The sequence below is a fragment of the Juglans microcarpa x Juglans regia genome, chromosome 3S (assembly GCF_004785595.1).
Source record: "Juglans microcarpa x Juglans regia isolate MS1-56 chromosome 3S, Jm3101_v1.0, whole genome shotgun sequence".
Lineage (NCBI taxonomy): Eukaryota > Viridiplantae > Streptophyta > Magnoliopsida > Fagales > Juglandaceae > Juglans > Juglans microcarpa x Juglans regia.
In genome coordinates this window covers 4585975-4608239 of record NC_054599.1, presented here as the reverse complement: position 1 = coordinate 4608239, position 22265 = coordinate 4585975, and the positions used below count along the sequence as shown (strand labels likewise).

Below are 22265 nucleotides of genomic sequence, written 5' to 3'. Positions count from 1 at the left end.
AATCATAATGATAGGAAGTCGGCTGATTGATGAGAGAGAAAAAAAACAACATTTCTTTCAAAAAAATAAATTATATTAGGTGATGTCATGGTATAATATAAATGTCTCATTTTAAAATTTGGTCTTTTTAGATACACAAAATTATCTTATTTTATATCATCTCATTATTATAATTTTTTTAAACTTCTACATAAAATATAATAAACAATTTAAAATTTTCAAATTTCAAAATAAAAATTATATTAAGAATTGAAGTAATAATATTATTGAATGATTAGAACTACTTTCATATTTCTTTTTTAGTTTCCATTCACATAATTTTTGTGAATCCATGACTTTTTTTCTTCCATTTCTTTCAGTTTTCAAAACCATTCCAAATTTTTCTTTTTTTTTTTTTTTTTTTTTTTTTTCTTGTTTGATTCTATTTATTCATTCAATATTTACTTTATTCCTTGAATAAATATTTCATTCACAATTACAAACAAAAGGGAAGGATCCAGGATTCTATTTTATCATCGATCCAATCACCATTCACATTTTTTTTTTCTTATCAATGAATAAATCTCTTTACTTGTATGACTTAGATATCTCGTATTTATTGAAAAAGCGATTCGGTTGATGGGATTTAGTATGAAATTATATTCTAATAATATTTTATTTAATTTTTAATAAAATATTTAATTTTTAATAAAATATTTTATTTTATCTTAACTGTATAATCAAATGAGACTCAGACATCAATTTAATGAATTCATATTGAGTTGTCCTTGCCTCCTACTGTTGGAGTGTACAGATTGCAAAAACCGAACACTCTTTATGGAAATAGAAGCAATACATATAGCAGCAAATAAAAATCAGAAAATAAAATTCATTCGATTTGGTTGACAAGAAAAAGTAGAAAAATACATAAGTTAGAGCATCCACATTCCATGCCCCCAAATCACAATTTTTCCTATAATTTGAGGTTTTTTTTAGAGTTTTGATCAAAATACTACATACATCCCAATCCCTATTTTAGGAAAAATGTTTAGGAAATGAACAGTAATTTCTCAAATATAGGGAATCATTATTCATCTTCTAAACTATTTTTATCAATATTTTATTCTAGTACATAAAATAAATTTTTCTTCTAATTATCTATATTTTCTCTCATACTCATATTTGTTATAGTTTTAAATAATAATTTTAAAAATAATTTAATTAAATTCAAAAATAAAAAAATTTAATTTTAAACATATTATTATATCCACAAAAAAATAATTTAAATTTTTGTTTAAAATATTCACTAGAGTAATAGTTTAAAATATAAGAAAAAGTATTTAGTTAAGTTTGTAAATGGAAGTGGGAGAAAATAAGTAATAAAAAAATAACAGAGAAATATTATTTTAATAAAATAGATAAATGAGAGAACGAGATATATGAGGTTTTTGAAATATAAGTAAAATTTAGAGAAAAATTTTAAAAAATGTATTTTTTAACTAAATTATAAGAAATTTTTATGGGAAATGAGATATGAATGCTCTTAAGGGGGCAGTACCCCAAACAAAGCAAGAGAAACTGAGAGCATAAGCCCAATCCTCCTCGCAACAATGAATCAATTCGTCAAGAAAAAAAGTAAAAGAGACAAAGGAAAAGAAGGAGGATAACAACATTATCACCTCGTGCTAATGTATGTTTCGAAGTCGTTGGATTTGGATATCGAAGTATTGGGAAGTAGTTGAAGTATCAAGAATTTTAAAAAAAGATTGAGCTTGAACAGTGGTGGGCCACCCCGTTTGCCCCCTGTTTGGCCTCCCTAGACGGCCGAGGGCACCTGCACACAAACACTCGGTGTGTAGGTGGACCTCCGAACAGATCTAGGTGTTAGGGGATGGGTTGGGCACAAGCTTGCCTAGAGTTTCCCTCATTCGCCCGACCTAAATTATATACATATATATATCTATATATTTAATAAACATCATCGTTTTATTTTAAGTTTGATTTTTTTGTTCTTAATAAAATGAAGTCGTCTGACATTATGTTTTATTTTAAAAACCTCTCTCTCTCTCTCTCTCTCTCTCTCTCTCTCCCCTCTCTTAGTCTCTCTTCGTCTATTTCGCCACACAGTTGCCGTCGTCCCTAGCCCCACGTATCTCTCTTTGTTGAAGCATTATCTGATAAGGCAGTGAAAGTATTTGATAAGGATAATGCCCAACAATAACCAGATAGAGGTCAAGCTGATAAGGACAAAGTTAAATAACAACCAAATAAAGATAGAGCTTCCTCATCTTTATGTGATTGTATTTGTGTATATTTTGATGTTTTTCAATACTCTGTATTCTACTCTATAAATATAATAAAAAAAATACTCTCTCTCGATCAAGGAGAGTTTTTCCAAACAATACACTTTATTTAAGTGTTCTGTTATGGTACGAGAGCCCTCATAGACTCGCGGTATCTTCTACTATGGCCTCCTCTTGTACATCTTCCTCAATCTCTCCTCCCCCACCTCAGCCACAATCCTTGCATTCTTCCCCTGTCTCTCTCTCTCACCTTGTTACTATCAAACTCATAAAAGACAACTTCCTATTATGGAAGGCTAAGATAATTCCATTCTTCCGTGGTCAGCAACTCCTTGGCTACCTTGATGGTGCTATATCTACCCCTACTCCTTTACTACCCAATTCCCTCCCCAACCTTGCCTACCATACATGGGGTCAACAAGACCAACTCATTCTCGACACCCTTCTCTCTTCCCTATATGAAAATATTCTAACTCAAGTACACAGTTATAATACTTCCTATGCCTTCTGGACTGCTCTTGAAAATTTTTTTACATCACATTCCCGTGCTCGTATTATCCATTCTCATTTACAACTTGCCACAACCAAGAAAGGAGGTCTTTCCATGGTTGATTATTTTCAATAAATCAAAATTTGCTTACCTTCTCACTCCTGCTAGACAACCTTTTCAAGAGCATGAGGTTTTCTCATATCTTCTTGTAGGTCTTGGTCCTGACTATGATCCTTTTGTCACCTCTGTTACAACTAGAGTTGATCCACTATCATTAGATGAGATTTATGGTCACCTTCTTAGCTATGAACTTCGTCTAGAACAACATTCTTCTCCAGTGGACTTTTCTCAACCCTCCGCCAATATTGCTGCTCATTCTGGTATGCCTCCTCAACAAGGACCATAGTCTTCTTCTTGGTTCACCTCCTACTCTAGAGGGAGAGGACGTGGGCATGGTTGATGCTCCCAGAACTTTAGTGGGCCATCCTCTAGTGGAAAGCCCACCTGTCAAGTCTACCATCGCCTAGGCTAACTACACTTTGTTGCTATCACATGTTTGATCTCACATATCGAGCTGACAACGCTGCAAATCCAACTGCTCTCCGGGCAACTTGACAACCATCTCAGGAGTAAGGGTGTAATCGGTCTAATCCAATCAAGTCCGAGGGAGGTCATGGATTGAAAATTTCGATCCATTATTTTTGCTGGACCGGGCCGTTAGCTATCTGTCCAGTCGGTCTGATTCGATCCATGAATATTTTTTTCCTCTTTTTTCTTTTTTTGACAAAACAATTAATACAAAAAGTTAATCAAATTAGTAAAATTAAAATTAAGTGATCTCTTCAACATTTTTTATATGGTTAATGAATATTAAATAATTTCATTTTATATAAGATCAATCCTAATCCCTTAGATGAAAATTATATAATTAATTTATACAACCAATATATATATAATAATATTGTGTATATATAAATACACACACATTCAATTAGTCTCGGTCTAGTTCGGTCTTGACCGAACCATTCGTTTTGTTTGGATATTAATATTAAATATTAAACATATAATATATTTAAAATATTATATATTATATATATAATATTTGTTTGGATATCTATTTTACTCTATAAATCTAATACAAAAATAATCTCTCTTGATCAAGGAGAGTTTTGCAAACAATACACTTTATTTGAGTGTTACGTTACTCTCTCCCTAGATTCTCGTCTTGGGTAGTGAATGGATGGCCCTTGGTGCTAATTCACCCCCTCGATATCCAAACGGGGGCACCTATCCACGGGGTCGAGGCTAAGGGCACAGGGACCCAACTCTCCACCTTGCCCATCCTTGGGTGGAGTCGGCATCCACCGTCTTTGAGGTGCGGGTATCCCTTTTAATTAACATTGATGAGGAAATGTTGCAAAAGAGAAAAAAACTCCAGTGTAAAGAGATCAGATCGCTAACTTCTTTACAAAACTGATTGTTTCTACTCGGTTTCACTTCTTGTGTTCCAAGCTCAACCTACATGCTGTAGCCTGTACCGTTGACCTTGAGGGGAGCTGTTGAAGCATTATCTGATAAGGTAGTGCAAATATCTGATAAGGATAAAGCCCAACAACAACCATATATAGGTTAAGCTATAAGGACAAAGTTCAGCAACAACCAAATAGAGATAGAACTTCCTAATCTTTACGTGATTGTATTTGTTTATATTTTAATGTTTATGAATATTTTGTATTCTATTCTATAAATATAATACAAAAATACTCTCTCTCGAACGAGGAGAGTTTTCCAAACAATACATTTTATTTAATTGTTATGTTACTCTCTCCTTAAAAACTCGTCGTGGGCAATGGATGGACGATCTTGGGTGTCAATTCGGACCCAGCATCCAAAAGGGGTCACCTACCCACGGGCGGGCGAGGCTAGGCTCCACAGACCCAACTCTCCGACCCCGCCCAAGGAGCAGGCAGCCACAATCTTTGAGGTGCGGGTATCACTCTTAATTAATATTGATGAGGAAAAGTTGCAAAAAAATAAAAACTCCTACGATTTTTTTTTCCTTATTATTTTTGTATCGCCCTTTAGCGGTACCAAAATTCTAGAGCCATGCCATACAAACTCTTCAACATGCAAACTTAGAAAAAGCGTTTCTAATCTGGATGTCTTTCCTTTTCAAATCACTCTGTAATTACTTATTAAAGCTGATTTTTCCCTCCAGTTTCCTCTCCTAATCTTTTATAGTGCTCAATCCATGAACTTGAATTTTAACACAACTTTCTATTAAAATATTATCACTTTTTAAAGTTAAATCCACTAAAATAAAATAAGATTTTAATATTATTGAATTGTGTAAAAGTTGTAATGGGTTATTTTGTTTTTTTTATAATCATTCTTTTATTTTTCTTGTAGCCAACCCAACGTGCATACAGGCCGCAGCCAATGTTGACAAGTCAAATGTCTTATCTCTTATGGATCATTTAACTAATTAATTGGTACTCTGCATGTCTGAGCAAAGGATTGTTTCGAAATTGGAAAAAGTTAAAGCTAGTCCATTTCGTGCACCCCTTGGGCACGAAATCCATGTGGCTGCCAACTTGTTAAATAAAATGGTGCGCAGCATGGACTGAAACGGAAATCTCCCAAACGTCTTTCCAGCTCCTCTTCTCTTCGCAGCTCCTCTTCGAAACGGTGCATACCCAGATGTTCTTTCCCCTTCTCTTCGTTAAAGATAAAAATAGAGAATCAATAATGTTTTTTCTAGATAATAAGGAAAGCACCCCAGCATATCTTCTCTGTAGTGTGAGATATTTGAGTTTTTTAAATGCTGTTGGCAAAAAAAGATGTCTTTCTTTGTGGATGTTAATCTTTTGAATTCGACCCTAATATCTTTTGAAAATAGGAGAATGGAAGGGAAAAAGAAGGCGGCAACAATAAAAGAAAATAAATAGACAATTTAAAAGAGAAATAGAAACAAGTTAATAATCCATTCATTAATAGTTTCACCCTTTCTTGTTCTTTGTCTGTGAGCAAAAGTTGAATGCATAATTACCTAAAACCTTTATCCAAAAAAAAAAAAAAAAAAAACAGTCCTACACAAAACTAAAATTATTAGAATCGATCAAATACTAATTAAGTAGCTAAAGTAGAAAATTTGCAGCCTGCCAAAGTAGAAAAAGGAAAAAAATTGGAATTGTGGCCCTGTGGGAAGCTAATAACTTTAAAACCTCAGAATCACATAGCAAGGGACCACAAAAGAGAAAAAGTCAGATTCACCAAGATTCTAATATCTCTCTCTCAATCAATCTACCAACCAACCATGGTAGTTCGCATCTTCCCAACTCGTAAGTGGAAAAAAAGACAAAAAAAATAAAAAAGACCCTCTCTCTTATTGTTAAAGAGTGGATGCAGCAGAGAGGGAGAATACGGCTATTCAAGGCTGGTATTTTGGTTTCGCAACATTGTATTTTCGCAATGAAGGAGCAAGAAATCATTATCAGGGGTGAGAGAGACGTGCGGAGACGTGCCGTGGCGGAGACGTTCCAGAAAGTCGTCGGAACAACATGCTCAGAACTTGATCGTCAGAACAAGCTGGTTCGTGAGCGGAAAGCAAACTTCAGTCCCAGACGTCTTCTCCCAATTTATCATTATAATTTTTTTAAATTTTAATATAAAATATAATAAATAATTTAATTTTTTTTTAAATTTTAAAATAATAATAATATTAAAAAATAATATTCTAATAATATTTTATCATCTCAATTTAATTCAACTTAACTCATTTTAACATTTAAACACATACTTAATGATCTGTTGACCTTCGCTCTTTATGCATTGAAACTAATTCACTACTTCTAGTTCAAGAAATAAGTAATCCTACTAATTCGAACTCCATTTATGGGAATGTAGTAACAAATATTCAGCACCTCAAGAGTAGATTTCAGAGCTGTTCAATTGTTCACATCAATAGGGAAGCCAATCAAGCTGCACACAAGCTAGCAAGATTTTCTAGAAATGTTATTTCAACTAATGTTTGGTGGGATTCTGTTCCCAGCTGTGTTCAACAAGTCCTATGGACTGATTTACATCTGTAATATCTTTTTGCAGTTAATGAGAAGTGAGTTTCCATTTCAAAAAAGAATTGTTATAAGTAAAAAAGGGAAGAGGAAGTGAGAGCACTTTTTACAAAGTCTTGTTTGGTGGGCAACACCTATTCGATCTCGTGACTCTCAAAGTTCTTAAAACTTTGATATTTGAAAAATCATTTTAAGAAGATTGTTTATTTTGGGTTAGATTTACTTAAATGACATATGTTATTGCTAAAAGTTTGCACAACTAACCAAAACGGAAAAAGAGTGATTCCCAATTCACGATAATGATTCAGGGCATCGATACAGTGCTTTTCGCATTCATTCATGAAATAAACAATAAATAAGTAAATAAAAGATAAATAAAAAAAGACACAAAAATTTACATGACTCGACAAAAAAGACTACGTCCAAAGGTTGTTTTGGGAGGAAATCCATTATAATAGGTGATGTAACAATCTCTCATGATTTCGCATATCTATCAATACAAATGGATAAATTTTCGGAGGTTGAAGATGGTGCGTCTCTTGAAAGAAGATCTTTTAGAGTCATTGTTTATGGTGGAGTCTGGGCGTTGAGACCCTATCTAGATTTGTGGAGATCTCCTCCTTATATAGAGATATATTTCCTTCTTTTGAGTGATTGAGTCCTACTTGTCTTATGAAGCCCTTTCCTCCTAAGACTCTGAGTCAACTTCTTTCAATTTATCTATTCATTGTCTTATCTTTTATCTTTATCTCTTTTTTTTATTATTAGTGATATGCTTATTTAGTTAACCCTATTTAAAATAAAATAAAATAAACTAGTGGAGTGCATGGCTTGCATTGTGCGCGTGAGAGATGCACTATGCACGCCATGCACAACGGACATAAGGGTGCACGTTGGCGTGCACCTAATGGTTTCATGTGCATGGCTTGCTACTCACTATCTCCGTGCATGGCTTGCTGCTCGCCACCTCCGTGTGCAGCTAACAAAGGAAATAGAGTAAAAAAAAAAAAAGATGGTGCCAGGAGCTAACAAAGGGAAGAGGGTAATGCCCACCCCACCTGCTTCTTGTTGAAAGTGTGGAAAAATCCACAACGGAGAATTCGGATTTGGGTTGGGGACATGCTTCAAATGTGGAAAACCTAGCCATATGGTTTGGGACTACCCTTAGAATACTCAAGGAGGTATAAATTTCTCTAACCGAATTAACAAACAAACTAAATCAGAGACCCACCTGCTGAGGCTCACGTTTATGCCGTTACTTTTAGAGAAATAGATGACGAAGCATCAAGAATAGACATGATCGAAGTCATTACTGGTATTTTCCCTAAAATGACCTTCTTTTTTTATAGGAATTAATCCTTGATTTAGCTATTGAGTATATGGTAGTTGATTACACTATAGGTAATGTCACACTATACAGATGTACAATGTTTTCCTTATTTGACTCTGGCACAACGAGGTCCTTCGCGTCAGTGGCACTTGCACAAGCGTGTAACCTACTGACATAATCACTACCTCCAACCATAGTAGTTACGATTCCCAATGGAAGTATAATCACTTGTACTTGAATCATTAGAGATTGTCCTCTAAGTCTAGAAGGAAGGATAATGGAAGCATAACTTATTATCTTCAGTCTAATGTTTTGTATTAGGAATGGATTGGTTATCTAAGCATTGCGCCAAGATAAATTACCGGAGGAAGGAGATCATATTCAATTCATCTATTCACTGGCAGGCTGTCAAACGCATACTATGTTACCTCAAACACACCATCCACCATGGTCTCCTTCTTAGGCGCTCACATTCAGCCCAGCTCATGGGATTCTTGGATGTGGTTTGAGTTAGCTGCTCTGATGACAGAAGGTCCACTAATGGCTTTTGTGTATTCTTGGGTCCTAACCTTCTCTCTTAGAGTCTTAAGAAACAACACACGGTGGCATGCTCGTTTACTGAAGTTGTGTATCGCGCTCTTGCTAATTTCACTGCTGAATTGGTTTGGTTTCAATCCTTACTTCGTGGGCTTGGATTTGACATTGATAAGCCACCGATATTGTGGTGTGACAACATCGGTGCCACCTACCTCTATGTCAATCTTGCCTTTCACGCCCGTACTAAGCATATAGAATTCGACTTCCATTTTGTTAGAGATAAAGCGTCCTCTTGAAATCTTGACATTCGGTTCTTATCGAGTAAGGATTAGATCGCTGACCTCTTTACAAAACCGATTGTTTCTACTCGGTTTCACTTCCTGCATTCCAAGCTCAACCCACATGTTGTAGCCTATACCATTGACCTTGAGGGAGCTGTTGATCTGATAAGGTAGTGCAAGTATTTGATAAGGATAAAGCCCAGCAACAACCATATATAGGTTAAGCTATAAGGACAAAGTTCAGCAACAACCAAATACAGATAGAGCTTCCTAATCTTTACGTGATTGTATTTGTGTATATTTTGATGTTTATGAATACTCTGTATTCTACTCTCTAAATATAATTCAAAAATACCCTCTCTTGATCAAGGAGAGTTTTCGAAACAATACATTTTATTTAATTGTTCTATTTCTCTCTCCTTATAAGCTTGTCCTGGGCAATGGATGGATGGTCTTGAGGGTCAATTCCAGTGTTCTAAATTTCGTACTGTACTGGTTGGTACGGTCAAAATTTTTCGTTTCGGCCGTCCGGCCGGTACGGGTACTATATCTGTTCCGTACCGGCCAAAATATCGGCCGTACCGGCCGGTACCGGTCGTACCGGCCTAAATTTCGGCCTCTGTGTTTTTTTTTTCTTTTTTTCAAACTACAAGCTTATTTTTTAATCCCTAATTCAGATTAGACTATTTATAATTTTTATATATATGTATTTATATATAATTTATTTATATATAGACAATTATTTTAGAATATAATTTTTATATATATTTTTATATATAATTTATTCATATATCGACTATCCCAAAACGTTATTCCGAAACGGTACCGGTACCGAAATATTTCGTTCCAGTGCCTTGACCGATACGACGTCCAATACGGTATTTAAAACATTGGTCAATTTGCCCTCCCTTCCCTCCAAACATTCAAAAGGGGACACCTACCCGTAGGGGGTGAGACTAGGGTCCAGGGATCCAACTCTCCACCCAGTCTATCCGTGGGCAGAGCCAGATGAGGTGCAGGTAGCACTCTTAATTAATGTTGAAAAAAAGGAAAAACTCCAACTATTTTTTTTCTTATTACTTTTGTATCTCCCTTTAGCGGTACCAAAATTCTAGAGCCATGCCATACAAACTCTTTAACGTGCAAACTTGGAACAAGCATCTCTCATCTGGATGTCTTTCCTCTTCACAATCATCTACAATTACTTATTAAAGCTGAAGTTTCCCTCCAGTTTCCTAATCTTTTATATATTGAGCAGAACTTGAATTTTTACACAACTTTCTATTAAAATATTATTACTTTTTAAAGTTAAATCCATTAAAATAAAATAATATTTTAATATTATTGAATTGTGTGAAAGTGGTATTGGTTTTTTTTTTTTTTTTTTCTTCTCTTGTAGCCAACCCAACGTGCATGGAGGCCGCAGCAAATGTTGAGAAGTCAAACGTCTATCTCTTGAGGATTTAACTAATTAATTGGTGGGAAGTCAAACAATCTGCATGCGTGAGCAAAGGATTGTTTCGAAATTTCCCAACACTTATAAAATGGGAAGGAATGGCGTCACCATATATATATATTAATATTAAAAGACTTTTTTTTTTTTTTTTTGTAATAGAAAAAGACTTGAACAAACCAGTTTGATTGTTTGTACATATGCGTCTGTGATTTGACAACAAATCTATTATTGTTTATAAAAATAATTATATACCAACTTGTCAATTATAACAATATTAATTTTTATTAAAAAAATAATTTTAAATATAGTATCGAATTATGCAAATTTTGAGCATTCGTAAAGCAAGCAAATTTTTTCTTAAATTTTAGCTAAAAATCATATTTTTCTACATTTTACTCATCTTTCCAAAATCTACTACATCCCACTCCATATTATTAATCTATTCTTTTAAAATATTCTCTTTTATTATTTCTTTTTATTTTTTCTCTCACTTCCCTTTACAATTTTTAGTACTACTCACTATTCTTATGTTTTGAACTACTATTCTCTAGAGAATAATTTAAACCAAAATTTGAATAATTTTTTTGTACGTACGATAATATTTTCAAAATTATTACACTTTTAAGAATAATATAATGTTTTTTTCAAATTTTCTTTTTTCAACGTTAATATTTTGTAATGGTTAAATTTTAAAAATTAGTAATTAAGGAATTGAAATCGTAAATAACACTGTGCAAATGTGTGTTTGTTAATAAAAGTTAGTTAAATTTGGTTATCCAAACTATTTCATTTTATCTCATCCTATTTCATCAAGATACGATTTGAATAGTGAGTTGAGATGAGATGAATTGAGATGAAAGTTAAAAATTGAATAAAATATTATTAGAATATTATTATTATTTTGAGATTTAAAAAAACTGAATTATATATTTATTATATTTTGTATAAGAATTTGAAAAAATTATAATGATGAGATGAGATGAGATGAGATGAGATAAACTACTTTCATTATCAGAACAGAGCCCTAATCATTATATATATATTTTTTAAATTCATACACAAAATACAATAAACAATTCAAAATTTCAAATTTCAAAACAAAAATAATATTTTAATAATTACATGAGGACCATGAGGTGCAAGAATTGGACAAATTTTAATATTTAATGTTTAATTTCATTTGTAGTTGATGATCGAGTATAAAAATAAGTTGTAATTGGTTGATTATGCTTGTTTTTGAAAATACTACCTAATTGATTGTATTGAGATCTTAGCTATGAATGTATGAAGTTTAGGTATCTCTAATTATCTTGAAATGTATGACGTTTTTAATAATAGATTTTATTTTTTTAAAACGACTGTATGATACTTACGTATTTCACAATTACATATAATATTACTCTTTAACTAATTAATTGGTGGGAAGTCGCACAATCTGCATGAGTGAGCAAAGGATTGTTTCGAAATTTTCCAACACTTATAAAATGGAAAGGAATGGCGTCACCACACACACATATATATATATATATATATATATACACATATATATTAATATAAAATGATTTTTTTTTATTTGTAATATAAAAAGACTTGAGCAGGCCAGTTGGAGTGTTTGTACAGACGCGTCTATGATTTGAGTCTTTGACAACAAATCTATTATTTTTTATAATTATAATATTTTTTATGATAGAGATAGAGCAAGCAAATTTTTTCTTAAATTTTAGCTAAAAATCATTTTTTTTTTTAAAATTTTACTTATCTTTCTAAAATCTACCATATCTCATTCCTTATTATATATTGATCTATTCTTTTAAAATATTCTTTTTAATTTTTTCTTACTTTTCTTTACAATTTTAACTACTCATTATTCTTATATTTTGAACTACTACTTTCTAGTGAATAATTTAAACAAAAATTTAAATAATTTTTTTGCAAGTACGATAATATTTTTAAAATTATTATATTTTTAAGAATAATATAATTTTGATATTATTATTATTTTGAGGGCAAATTATAGCAATCCTAAAATCAAAAGTTAATTTTGGAAGCCGAGTAGCTCACTTTTCTTCACTTATTTTTTTATTATTATTAAAATTTGTCTAAAGATCAATGATGGAGATGCTCTTTTATCAACATTGGCTGTGTCTGCGCTTGAGTTAGACGAAACTTAGTCCCGTTTATTTTCAGAGATGAAATAAAATGAGTTGAAATTAAAGTTAAAAAATTAAATAAAATATTATTAGAATATTTTTTTAATTTGTATTAAAAGTTAAGAAAATTGTAATGATTAGATGAAATGAGATGAGATGAGATGAGATATTTTTTTGAAAAGAAATGAGGGCTTAAGACGCTTGTGATGACAAGTTAAATATAATCTCTTTTGATCTTTTTTCACTGTTAAATTATATCTTATAAACTGGTGATGTCGTCCTAAAATATAAAAAAATAGAAACGCGTTGGACTCGTAAACTGATCAATGCCGTCAACGATTTGGCTAAGTATTTTCCATCAATATTGGACCACATTAAAGTGAATGGAATCTTTCCTTTCTTATAAGCTATTTGCAACGAATGAGTTGACTCATACTTGACTTCATGTAGGTACGTAGTACCGTAGTACAGATGCCGCAACTCCATCCGTAAGCAAGCTGGAAACACACTCTATAAAAAGGCCTTCTTCTTCCACCTCTGAATATACAACTAGCTAGTACTTGATCAATCTTTAGTTGTGATTGTTGATCTGGACGTCGAGAATGGCCGACGACAGAAGGATGTTTTGTCCGGCTATTGGGATAGACCTGGGGACGACGTACTCCTGCGTTGCTGTGTTGCAACATGATAGAGTAGAGACAATAGTTAATGATCAGGGGAATAGAACGACGCCATCGTGTGTCGCATTCACTGATATGCAGCACTTCATCGGTGATGCCGCCAAGAACCAGATCGCCATGAACCCCACCAACTCCGTCTTTGGTAATTTCTCTTTCTTTCTTTTTGAGAAGTTATAAACAACTTTCTAAACAAATTTAATTTTTAAATATAATTATATAATTATTTAAATATCATTTCTATCGTTTTTTCAAAGAAAAGAATATTTAAGATTTTCTACATCTTCTCTGTTGAGACATATTGTTGATCTAGGTAGGATTTTATTAATTTTAATTTTGCAAATGGTTTCTTAGAAGCATTTATATTAATGGCTTACATGAGTACTTTTTTGGTAAGATCAATTGTGAGATTTCAATAAATAAAAAAAAAAAGAAAAGAAATCCAAGCAACAGGCCAGAAGATATATAGCAAGAAAAGATCAGTGCATCATGTTTAGATCAAGAAAGAAGAAAGAAATTAGAAAAAAAAAAAAAAAAGAGAGAGAGAAATATAAAAAATTAATTAAACATATTATCAATTACATAAGATATTCCATTCAAATTTGATATTCTCCCATTAACTTAGGCCCGGTCCTGAATTTAGAAGTGTTTCTTTTGATTTTATTATTATAATTTTTTGAAAATTTTCATATAAAATATAATAAATAATTTAATTCTTTAAATTTTAAAATAATAATAATTTTAAAAAATAATATTTTATTTAATTTTTAATTTTTATCTCAACTTATTGTATATCCATACGGCACTTTAATCTATTTCTGCCAACTGTGGCTTTTTTCCATCAAGAAAGATTGGAAGGTTTTATTTGGAGGCTTTCTTCCACTAGTGGCCAGCTACCTATGTTGCCTAGCTAGCGGAAGGGTACGGTTAATAGCTCTGAATATATATATATGATAGAGAGTAAGAGCTGGTTTGGAAACTCGAAATATCTTAAAATTTTGTAAATAATAGTATAATTATTAGAATTAAAATATTTTATAGAATTTTAAAAAATAATTGAAAAAAATTTAAATAAAAATATCATAAAGTTAAAAATTTATTCAAATATTTTTTTAATATTTTTTTTAAGTTTGAAAAAGTTATATTAATTTGTGTTTTATTTTTAAGTTTATAAAATTTGTATTGATTTTTCTATTTAAATAATAATTAAGTAATGATTAAATGAAAATACTAAAGATTTAAAATTAAAATATGTTTCATGTTTGAATCAATTTTAGAAAATAAATTATGATCGAAAAAGTTTTTGGAAGTTTAAGAATGTCATGTCTCATATCTGTGTTGAAACGTCCAAAGTTAAATTTTTAACATGGAAACTGCTATGCCGAGGGAGAGAATCCTCACCGAAAGACAAATGTTTTTTTTTTTTTTCCTTTTTTTTTTCTTTTTTTTTCAAACATTTTTCTAAACATTTTACATATTTTTAAAAAATATAAAAAAAATCATAAATTTATTTAAAAACACTTACTTAATCATGAAATAAAAAAAAATTAAAAAAATAAAATGCAATTCTGTGGAAATTTTCGATAAGAAATTTCTGTAGAAATAGTATTTTCCTTTTAACATATCTTCAAAAAATTCAAGCCTGTGACAGATTTATCTTATCTTCTGTGACAGGAAAAAAAAACTTGTCTTCTGTTTCTACTTTTTGAAAAGAAATATTAGCCAATCAGTTGTTTATATTGTTTGGTTGTAAAATCACTTCTTCCTATATTCCTTTTGATTAATTTTGCAGATTCAAAACGGTTGATCGGTAGGAGATTCAGTGATCCCTTGGTTCAGAGCGACATAAAATCGTGGCCATTCAAGGTCATTGAAGGTTCTGATGACAAGCCTATGATCAGTGTCACTTATAAGAATGAAATCAAGATGTTTTCTGCCGTGGAAATCTCATCAATGGTGCTACAAAAGATGCGTGTCATTGCAGAGACTTACCTGGAAACGACTGTGAAAAATGCAGTTGTTACCGTCCCCGCTTACTTCAATGAAGCGCAGCGTAAGGCTACAATGGATGCTGGCCGCATTGCAGGCCTAAATGTCATGCGCGTACTCAATGAACCAACAGCCGCCGCCATTGCTTATGGCCTTGACAGGGCGGTACTGGGTAGTATTTGTAAAAGAAATGTGTTGGTCTTTGATTTGGGCGGCGGTACAGCAGATGTCTCAGTTCTTACCATTGAGGGAAAGAAATTTGAAGTGAAAGCTGTTGCCGGAGATACTCACCTTGGAGGTGAGGACTTTGACAACAGAATGGTTAACCATTGTGTAGAAGTATTTAAAAGGAAGCACAAAAAAGACATAAGTGGAAACGCCAAAGCTATGAGAAGGTTGAGAACTGAATGCGAGAGAGCTAAGAGAGTTCTTTCTTCTGCACTTGATACTAATATTTCCGTGGATGCACTGTATGAGGGTATTGATTTTATCTCAAATATCACTCGTTCCAAATTTTCAGAACTCAATATGGATTTCTTCAAGAAGTCTGTTAAACTTGTGGAAAAATGTTTGGTTGATGCTAAGATGGAGAAGAGAAATGTTCATGATGTTGTTCTTACGGGTGGTTCTTCCAGAATACCGAAGGTCCAGCAGCTGTTGCAGGAATTCTTTGACGGCGTGGAGCTCAAAAGGAGCCTGAACCCCGATGAATCAGTGGCTTATGGAGCCGCTGTCCAAGCTGCAATCATGGCTGGTACGAGGAATGAGAGAGTTCAAGACATTGTGCTTGTAGATGTCATTCCTCTATCCCTTGGGGTGGAGACCAACGATGGTACAATGTCTGTTGTGATTCCAAGAAATACCACCAGTCCCACCAATATGGAACGAAACTACACAACGGTCGACGACAACCTAACTAGTATTTTGTTCTGTGTTTACCAGGGAGAAAGAACAAGAGCTGCGGATAATTATTTGTTGGGAAAATTTACGCTTTCTGGCATTCCTGCTGCACCCAGGGGTGATGTTACGATCGTTGTCTCCTTTAATATTGACATCAATGGCATCTTGAAGGTTTCTGCTCGGGAGAAAACTTCTGGCGTGAGCGACAGGATCACTATCACCAACGACATGAGGGCGAGAGTGACCGAGGAAGAGATTAATAGGATGATCAAGGATGCAGAGATTTTCAAGGCTGAAGATGATAAATACAAAGAGAAAGCCAAGGCTAAGGTAATTTTAGAGGGCTATGCCTATGAGATGAAAAATGCTGTGGAGGATGAAAATATTAGTTGCATGCTTGAGCCTGCATTTAAGAAGAAGATTGAAGATGCCATTATCCATTTGACTCAGTGGTTAGACTACTTCCAGCATGCGATGGTAAACGAGAACTTGATCAAGGAAAATCTGGAAAAGATTACACCATACTACGATCACATCATTGCAGAGATCAACCGACATAAACAATCGAGCAGCTCCACCTGATCAAGATAGAGATGACTGCTATATATGTAGTCGATCTGCCGTATGGAACTCCTACTTTGTCGGACCTTTTAATTGTACTAGTTTTAATGTTATTGGCATGTGTTTAAATTTGTACTGTTCGATCGTTACCCGTTGCAACATTTGACATTTATGGTGTGAAATTTCTGGTTGTTGTTATATAAATGTTGGTGTTGATCTGAGAGTGTTACAGCTTGTTTTGGAGAAAAGAATGGCATCGAAAAAATGAAAAAAAAAAAATAGAATATTTTAATATTTTTCTCGTTTGAGAGTTTCATAAGAAGGGAATGAAATGAGGGTTTCTTTGTTTGGATATTAACTAAGAGTGAACGGAACGAACATGATTTCCTCGTAGATTCTACATCACAAATAATATATATATATATATATATATATATATATATATATAATAATTAGTTTCTTTTGGGGGAAACAAAAAGTACGCATGCGTACCGTATGTTTTCATCTTTTGTTTTGTTTTGTTTTGCATTGTTTTTTTCTTGGCTGCACTCACGATGGATTCCACGTTAAAGGCTGGCAGGAAACTGCATTTTGAGGTTACGACCTTTTGGGTTTTGATTAATTATTAATAAATTTAGTGATTTTTTATTAGTTCTCATGTATTGGTGGTCATATTGATGTAGTGGGAACTTAATGAATGAACTCTTATGGTTGTAATTAACGAGTGTTAAAAACCTTTTTTAGTGGAATTTGATCGAGAGATGAACTTTTTTTTAAAAGATATGTATTACACAAGATTATGTAGATCAAAACTATATATAAACACTAAAATATAAAACGTAAATCCTAAAATTCTGAACAGTAGTTTTTTTTCCTCTTTCTCGTCATCGCCTCTAGGCAACACCACGGTCACCAAAGTTCGATCATCTCCAACCACGACTGGCCTCCACACCTACCACCTCGCAAGTAGATTAATCACCATCAATTCAGCTGCAGTTTGAGGGTGGCAATTGTCTCTAGAAATCGACGGGTGATGAATGAAAAACCACATTTTTCAAACTTCAAATTTTGATTGTTTTAATTTTTAGAATGTGAAATGTATAGTACGGTGGGTGTGCATTTATAATTCAGAAATTTAGGATTTCAGAAAGTTGAAAATGGTACATCTCTTGAAAGAAGATCCTTTGGAGTCATTGTGTATGGTGGAGTCTGGGCATTGAAACCCTATCTAGATTTGTGGAGATCTCCTCCTTATATAGTGATTTATTTCCTTCTTTTGAGTGATTGATTCTTACTTGCTTTATGAAGACATTTCCTTCTAGGAGTCTGAGTCAACTTCTTTTAATTTATCTATTTCTTGCCTTATCTCTTAACTCTATACCTTTTCTTATTATTAGTGATATGCTTATTTAGTTAACCCTGTTTAAAATAAAATAAACCAGTGGAGTGCATGGCTTGCATTGTGCACGTGAGAGACACTACAAGGGAAATCACTTTTACCGTCGATTCATTTTCGTTGGCAAAACCAATAAAATCGCTGCCATTAACATTTCCCAGCGATTTAAAACTCGCTGCATGTTCGCCGGTATTATCCCCTCGCTTCTGATCAACCCCAACGGAAGCCAAAAATCACTGCTAAAAAGGTTATCTTTTCCGGCGATTTTTTTCGCCACAAATCTGAAATAAAACGCTGCAAATACCTGTTTCGTTTGTCTATTAAATTGTCGTGAATAATGAACTCTATTCCGAAGACCAATTTAAATTGCTGGTAAAACTATTTGCGACGATTATTAATCGCTGCAAATAATCGCCGCAAATAATATAAAAAGCGACGGTAAAAAGTATTTATGGCGAATTTTACTCGTTGGAAAAGATATTTTACAAAATAATAAAAAAAAAATCCACAAAATTATCTCTGATGAACTATACCCAAGCTATACTTTATATTAGAGACCCTTATATATAATATCTGCAAATGTTTATAATAAGCCATATGATGAGAATATTCTTCTTCTACTCGATAAAATCTCAAAAGACTTGAAAAAGCCAAGAAATGCCAAAAAGAGCATGACAGCCACAACAATGGTAAGAGCCGGTCTTCTGCATTGCAGAACAAATATAGCAGAGACAGATAATGGAGAAGGTTAGACCAAAAAGCACAAACCAAACACAATTATGTTGAATATCAGACCTTACTTATAAAAAAAGCCAGAGCAAAGAAAACATTTTTCAACATCAAATTTTCTAAGGATAAAACATAAAAAGTATAATACACATCCAAATTATATTCACTATGAAATTTCTGGATGGCCACACAAAGCTCAAGCTAATTGCAATTTAACATTTATATCAAACAATAATGTGAACTACTAAATAATAATAATAAAAAAAAAAACACCCAAACAAGCACTAACATCAAGCAACAACTTTGACTCAAAATCCAGGTGCTCAAGCCTTGGCTAGCATTTGTTGGTTAAGTTAAAAAAGAATTTGACTTAGAATTTTTAGTTATTATCATCCTTTCTAGGGAAGGTAAAAAAAACATCCATCCATCCCCATGCATAGGTAATTACTAGATTTTCAGCATTGTCCCTACTAGTTACCGCCCACTTATAGTTTGTCATTGCTGAAATGCTAAAAAAATTCTACATCGTTATGAGCTTTTTCTTTATTCGCACCGGGTGTTCAGTAACATCTTTACAAGTTTTCGCAACATTTTAAGACAATTCAAGAATCACTTCTTCCTTTGTCTCCTACTGGTTATATAGTTCATCACAAGCCTTAAATCTAATCGTCTGAACCTCATTTTTAACTTCATTGTCACTTTCTATTTTATTTAATTAGCCCTTTTCTTTTAAGATTTGTGTAAACTTCTGTAACCATCCCTGTAACCATCTCCTTTCGACCAAATTGCCACCTGAACCTCTGCATTCCACCAGTCTCTTTGGACAATGGTCCACCAGACTTACCAAGTACCTCTTTGGCCACTAGTCAATAGAATCAGTTCTACATCTTCTAATACTAACATATGGCAATACCAACCTAGGATGAGTGATTATGCTCTCTCTCCAGGAATCACTTTAAAATCTTGACAACATGCACTATCAAACTTTAAACGATTTGGCTGACAACTGATTCATTTTTATAGGTTATAAAGGGTGATCCCTCTTGTTAAACCAGTTCATTGCCAACGATAAACAACGAGCAAATTAAGCTACCAATATAATTGTAACACATAGTTCCGCTTCTCATGCATTTAATGCATGGAGCACATCCTCAGAGTCTTTCATATCATTATAAATCTCTTTCCCTCTTTTCTCTATTAACTTAACTTACATATTTGATCACTAATCTTTATCCAACTGTCCAAACTGTCATTTTAATCTTTTTTGCATTATCACAGGTTAATTTATTTTTTGATTCATGTAATGTTGAGTTACAAGATAAAGAGAAAATAGAAGGCCAGAAGTGAAGAGGGAAGACTAACCTTTGATAATGCATTGCAACCTAAGAGGACAAAGGCCATGAAGGAAGAAAATCTGTTCAGAACCTTGCTGAAACAATTCATTCTCTACTAGGACTAAAAGCCCATTTTACCTCCAACTGGGTCAAATCGGTTTGTGATATAATAAGACACTTGCCATCCGAAGGACCTTCCAATGACTTGAAAGCAGAAAATTCTAAAACAGGTGTTTCTTTTGGCAACAAAGAAGATGATTTGGCCAGTGCAATCTCAAAAATCAAAGGTAAATCCTTTGTTTTCAAGTACGAAAATGTATCCGTGGGTACGGGAAAATTTCACTCTCTCAATTTCCTCCTTACGCTAATGCCAAAACTTTTCTTTTCCCATGAACATATGAACTTGCTGCCTTAACTGCAAACATAAATCAATTAAATATTTAGAGAAGGCAGGTCCTCAATGATTTTCCGGACTTGAAAGGTTAGTCTTATTTGGCTGAAATTATTATTCTGTACATCTAAGTATGATATTTCGGCTAACTTTTTGTGAAAGATTAGTATTGCTTGCTTCAACTCATAAAATTTGAGTGGCCACCTTAGAAGGGTTCGATTCATTAGATAATAGGGGTCATCTTTAATCGGAAAAATCTATGTAAATTCTTTACTGAGACACACTAATATATGTTGTAGTAATATGCTCATCATACTTGCACTGCAGGGAACATTCGTGTCTGAGCTTTGGAAGTACTTAGTTTAAGCCTTAAAATCAAATTGAGACCTGAACAACTAACATTACCGGACATTAACCAACATTGAGATTCACAACTGTATGTGTTTACAAAGTGTCTTACATAAAAAATAAAAGTATGTAAATCTCTTAAACAAAAAATCAAAGCATTTTAAAAGTGATATTGAATCTCAAATAAACAAAAAATAATTTGAATTGGTTGCATAGAAAATATTCTCAAGGAAAAAGAATCCAAAATGTTTCAATCTTCAAATTGAACAAAGACCTCAGTAAAAGCTGCAAAAGAAAAAAAAAAAAAAAAACAACAACAACAAAAATGATGGGTACAAGGAGAAAAGAACGCATCCCTAAACGAGAACCCACAACTTTTCCAGAGACATTACATACAAAAATCTATGGGAAGAAAAAATAAAAGAAATCAAGAATCGAAACTCACAAGGGAGTGGCAGATCAGTAGCAAACCGTGTGGGGGCCGTGGTTTGCGAACAAAGCAAGGGAGAGAGGGAGGGCCTTGGGCTGCTGGGCTAGGCGTGGAGGAGAAGGGGGCTCCAACGAAGGACTGGCGATGGCGTCGAGGTGTGAGTGGTGGCGAACAGTGCCCCTAGTGGCGACGACATGGAGAAATCCGAGAGAGAGAGAGAGGTCGAGGCCAGATTCGGGGGAAAGGATATTCCCGCCGTGGGGGCTGGGGGAGAAGGATGGGGTGGCCGTTGAGGTGAGGTGGCGGTGGCGTGGTGGGGTCGCTGGCGACGGGCTGTACGCGGCGGCGTGGGTTGAGGGAGAAGAGGGATTGTGGAGGCAGAGCGAGAGAGGGAAAGAAATTAGGGGAAAATATAAAACAGGTGGTTTAAATTTAATTTCACTTTTCGGCGATTTGGATTTGCCGATAATAACATTTAATTTACTTAGATATGCTTACAGTGAATATTTTCGCCGCAAATAGTATCTGTTGCTTGATTTCTCTAATCCATGGAAATGTTTACCGCTTACTCAATTTGCGACAAAATTAAAATCGCTGCAAAAAATAAAAGTAATTACTTCTCCACCAGCTCAAAAATTCGAGATGGAAAGCAAGCAGCTACTTAGAAATCGCTGGAAATAATGTTTATTAGTGGTATTTTTTGTTGCGACGATATTAAAATCGTTGGGAAAGGCCTAAATTTTATAAAAGGCTATTTCTAGCACTTTTTATTCGCCGCAAGCTAACTATTATGACGATTTTCCCATTCGCCGCAATTAAAATACTGGTACAGTTTCTAATATTATTTGCGGCGATTTTATGTCGCCGCAAAAGGTCAAATAGTCGCTGCAAATGAGTAAACAGTAATTTCA

General features: G+C 33.6%; 1 protein-coding gene, 1 long non-coding RNA gene and 1 other non-coding gene across 3 annotated transcripts in view; all 3 read left to right on the top strand.

The window, feature by feature from the left end:
• The first annotated feature begins 2944 nt into the window (after positions 1 to 2944).
• LOC121258931 lies at positions 2945 to 3083 on the top strand. The gene has a single exon (XR_005939482.1). It is a non-coding gene; the product is annotated as a small nucleolar RNA Z247 (small nucleolar RNA).
• Positions 3084 to 13201: 10118 nt separating this feature from the next.
• LOC121257891 (heat shock cognate 70 kDa protein-like) lies at positions 13202 to 16747 on the top strand. Its single transcript, XM_041159156.1, has 2 exons — positions 13202 to 13421; positions 15069 to 16747. Exons 1-2 carry the CDS (start codon positions 13202 to 13204, stop codon positions 16745 to 16747), a joined length of 1899 nt encoding a protein of 632 aa, XP_041015090.1.
• A 120-nt stretch (positions 16748 to 16867) lies between these two features.
• Positions 16868 to 22265, top strand: part of LOC121258529 — a 47649-nt gene continuing 42251 nt past the window's right edge. The window contains exon 1 of the long non-coding RNA XR_005939418.1: positions 16868 to 16951. This is a non-coding gene — a long non-coding RNA (uncharacterized LOC121258529). The remainder of the gene's footprint in view (positions 16952 to 22265) is intronic.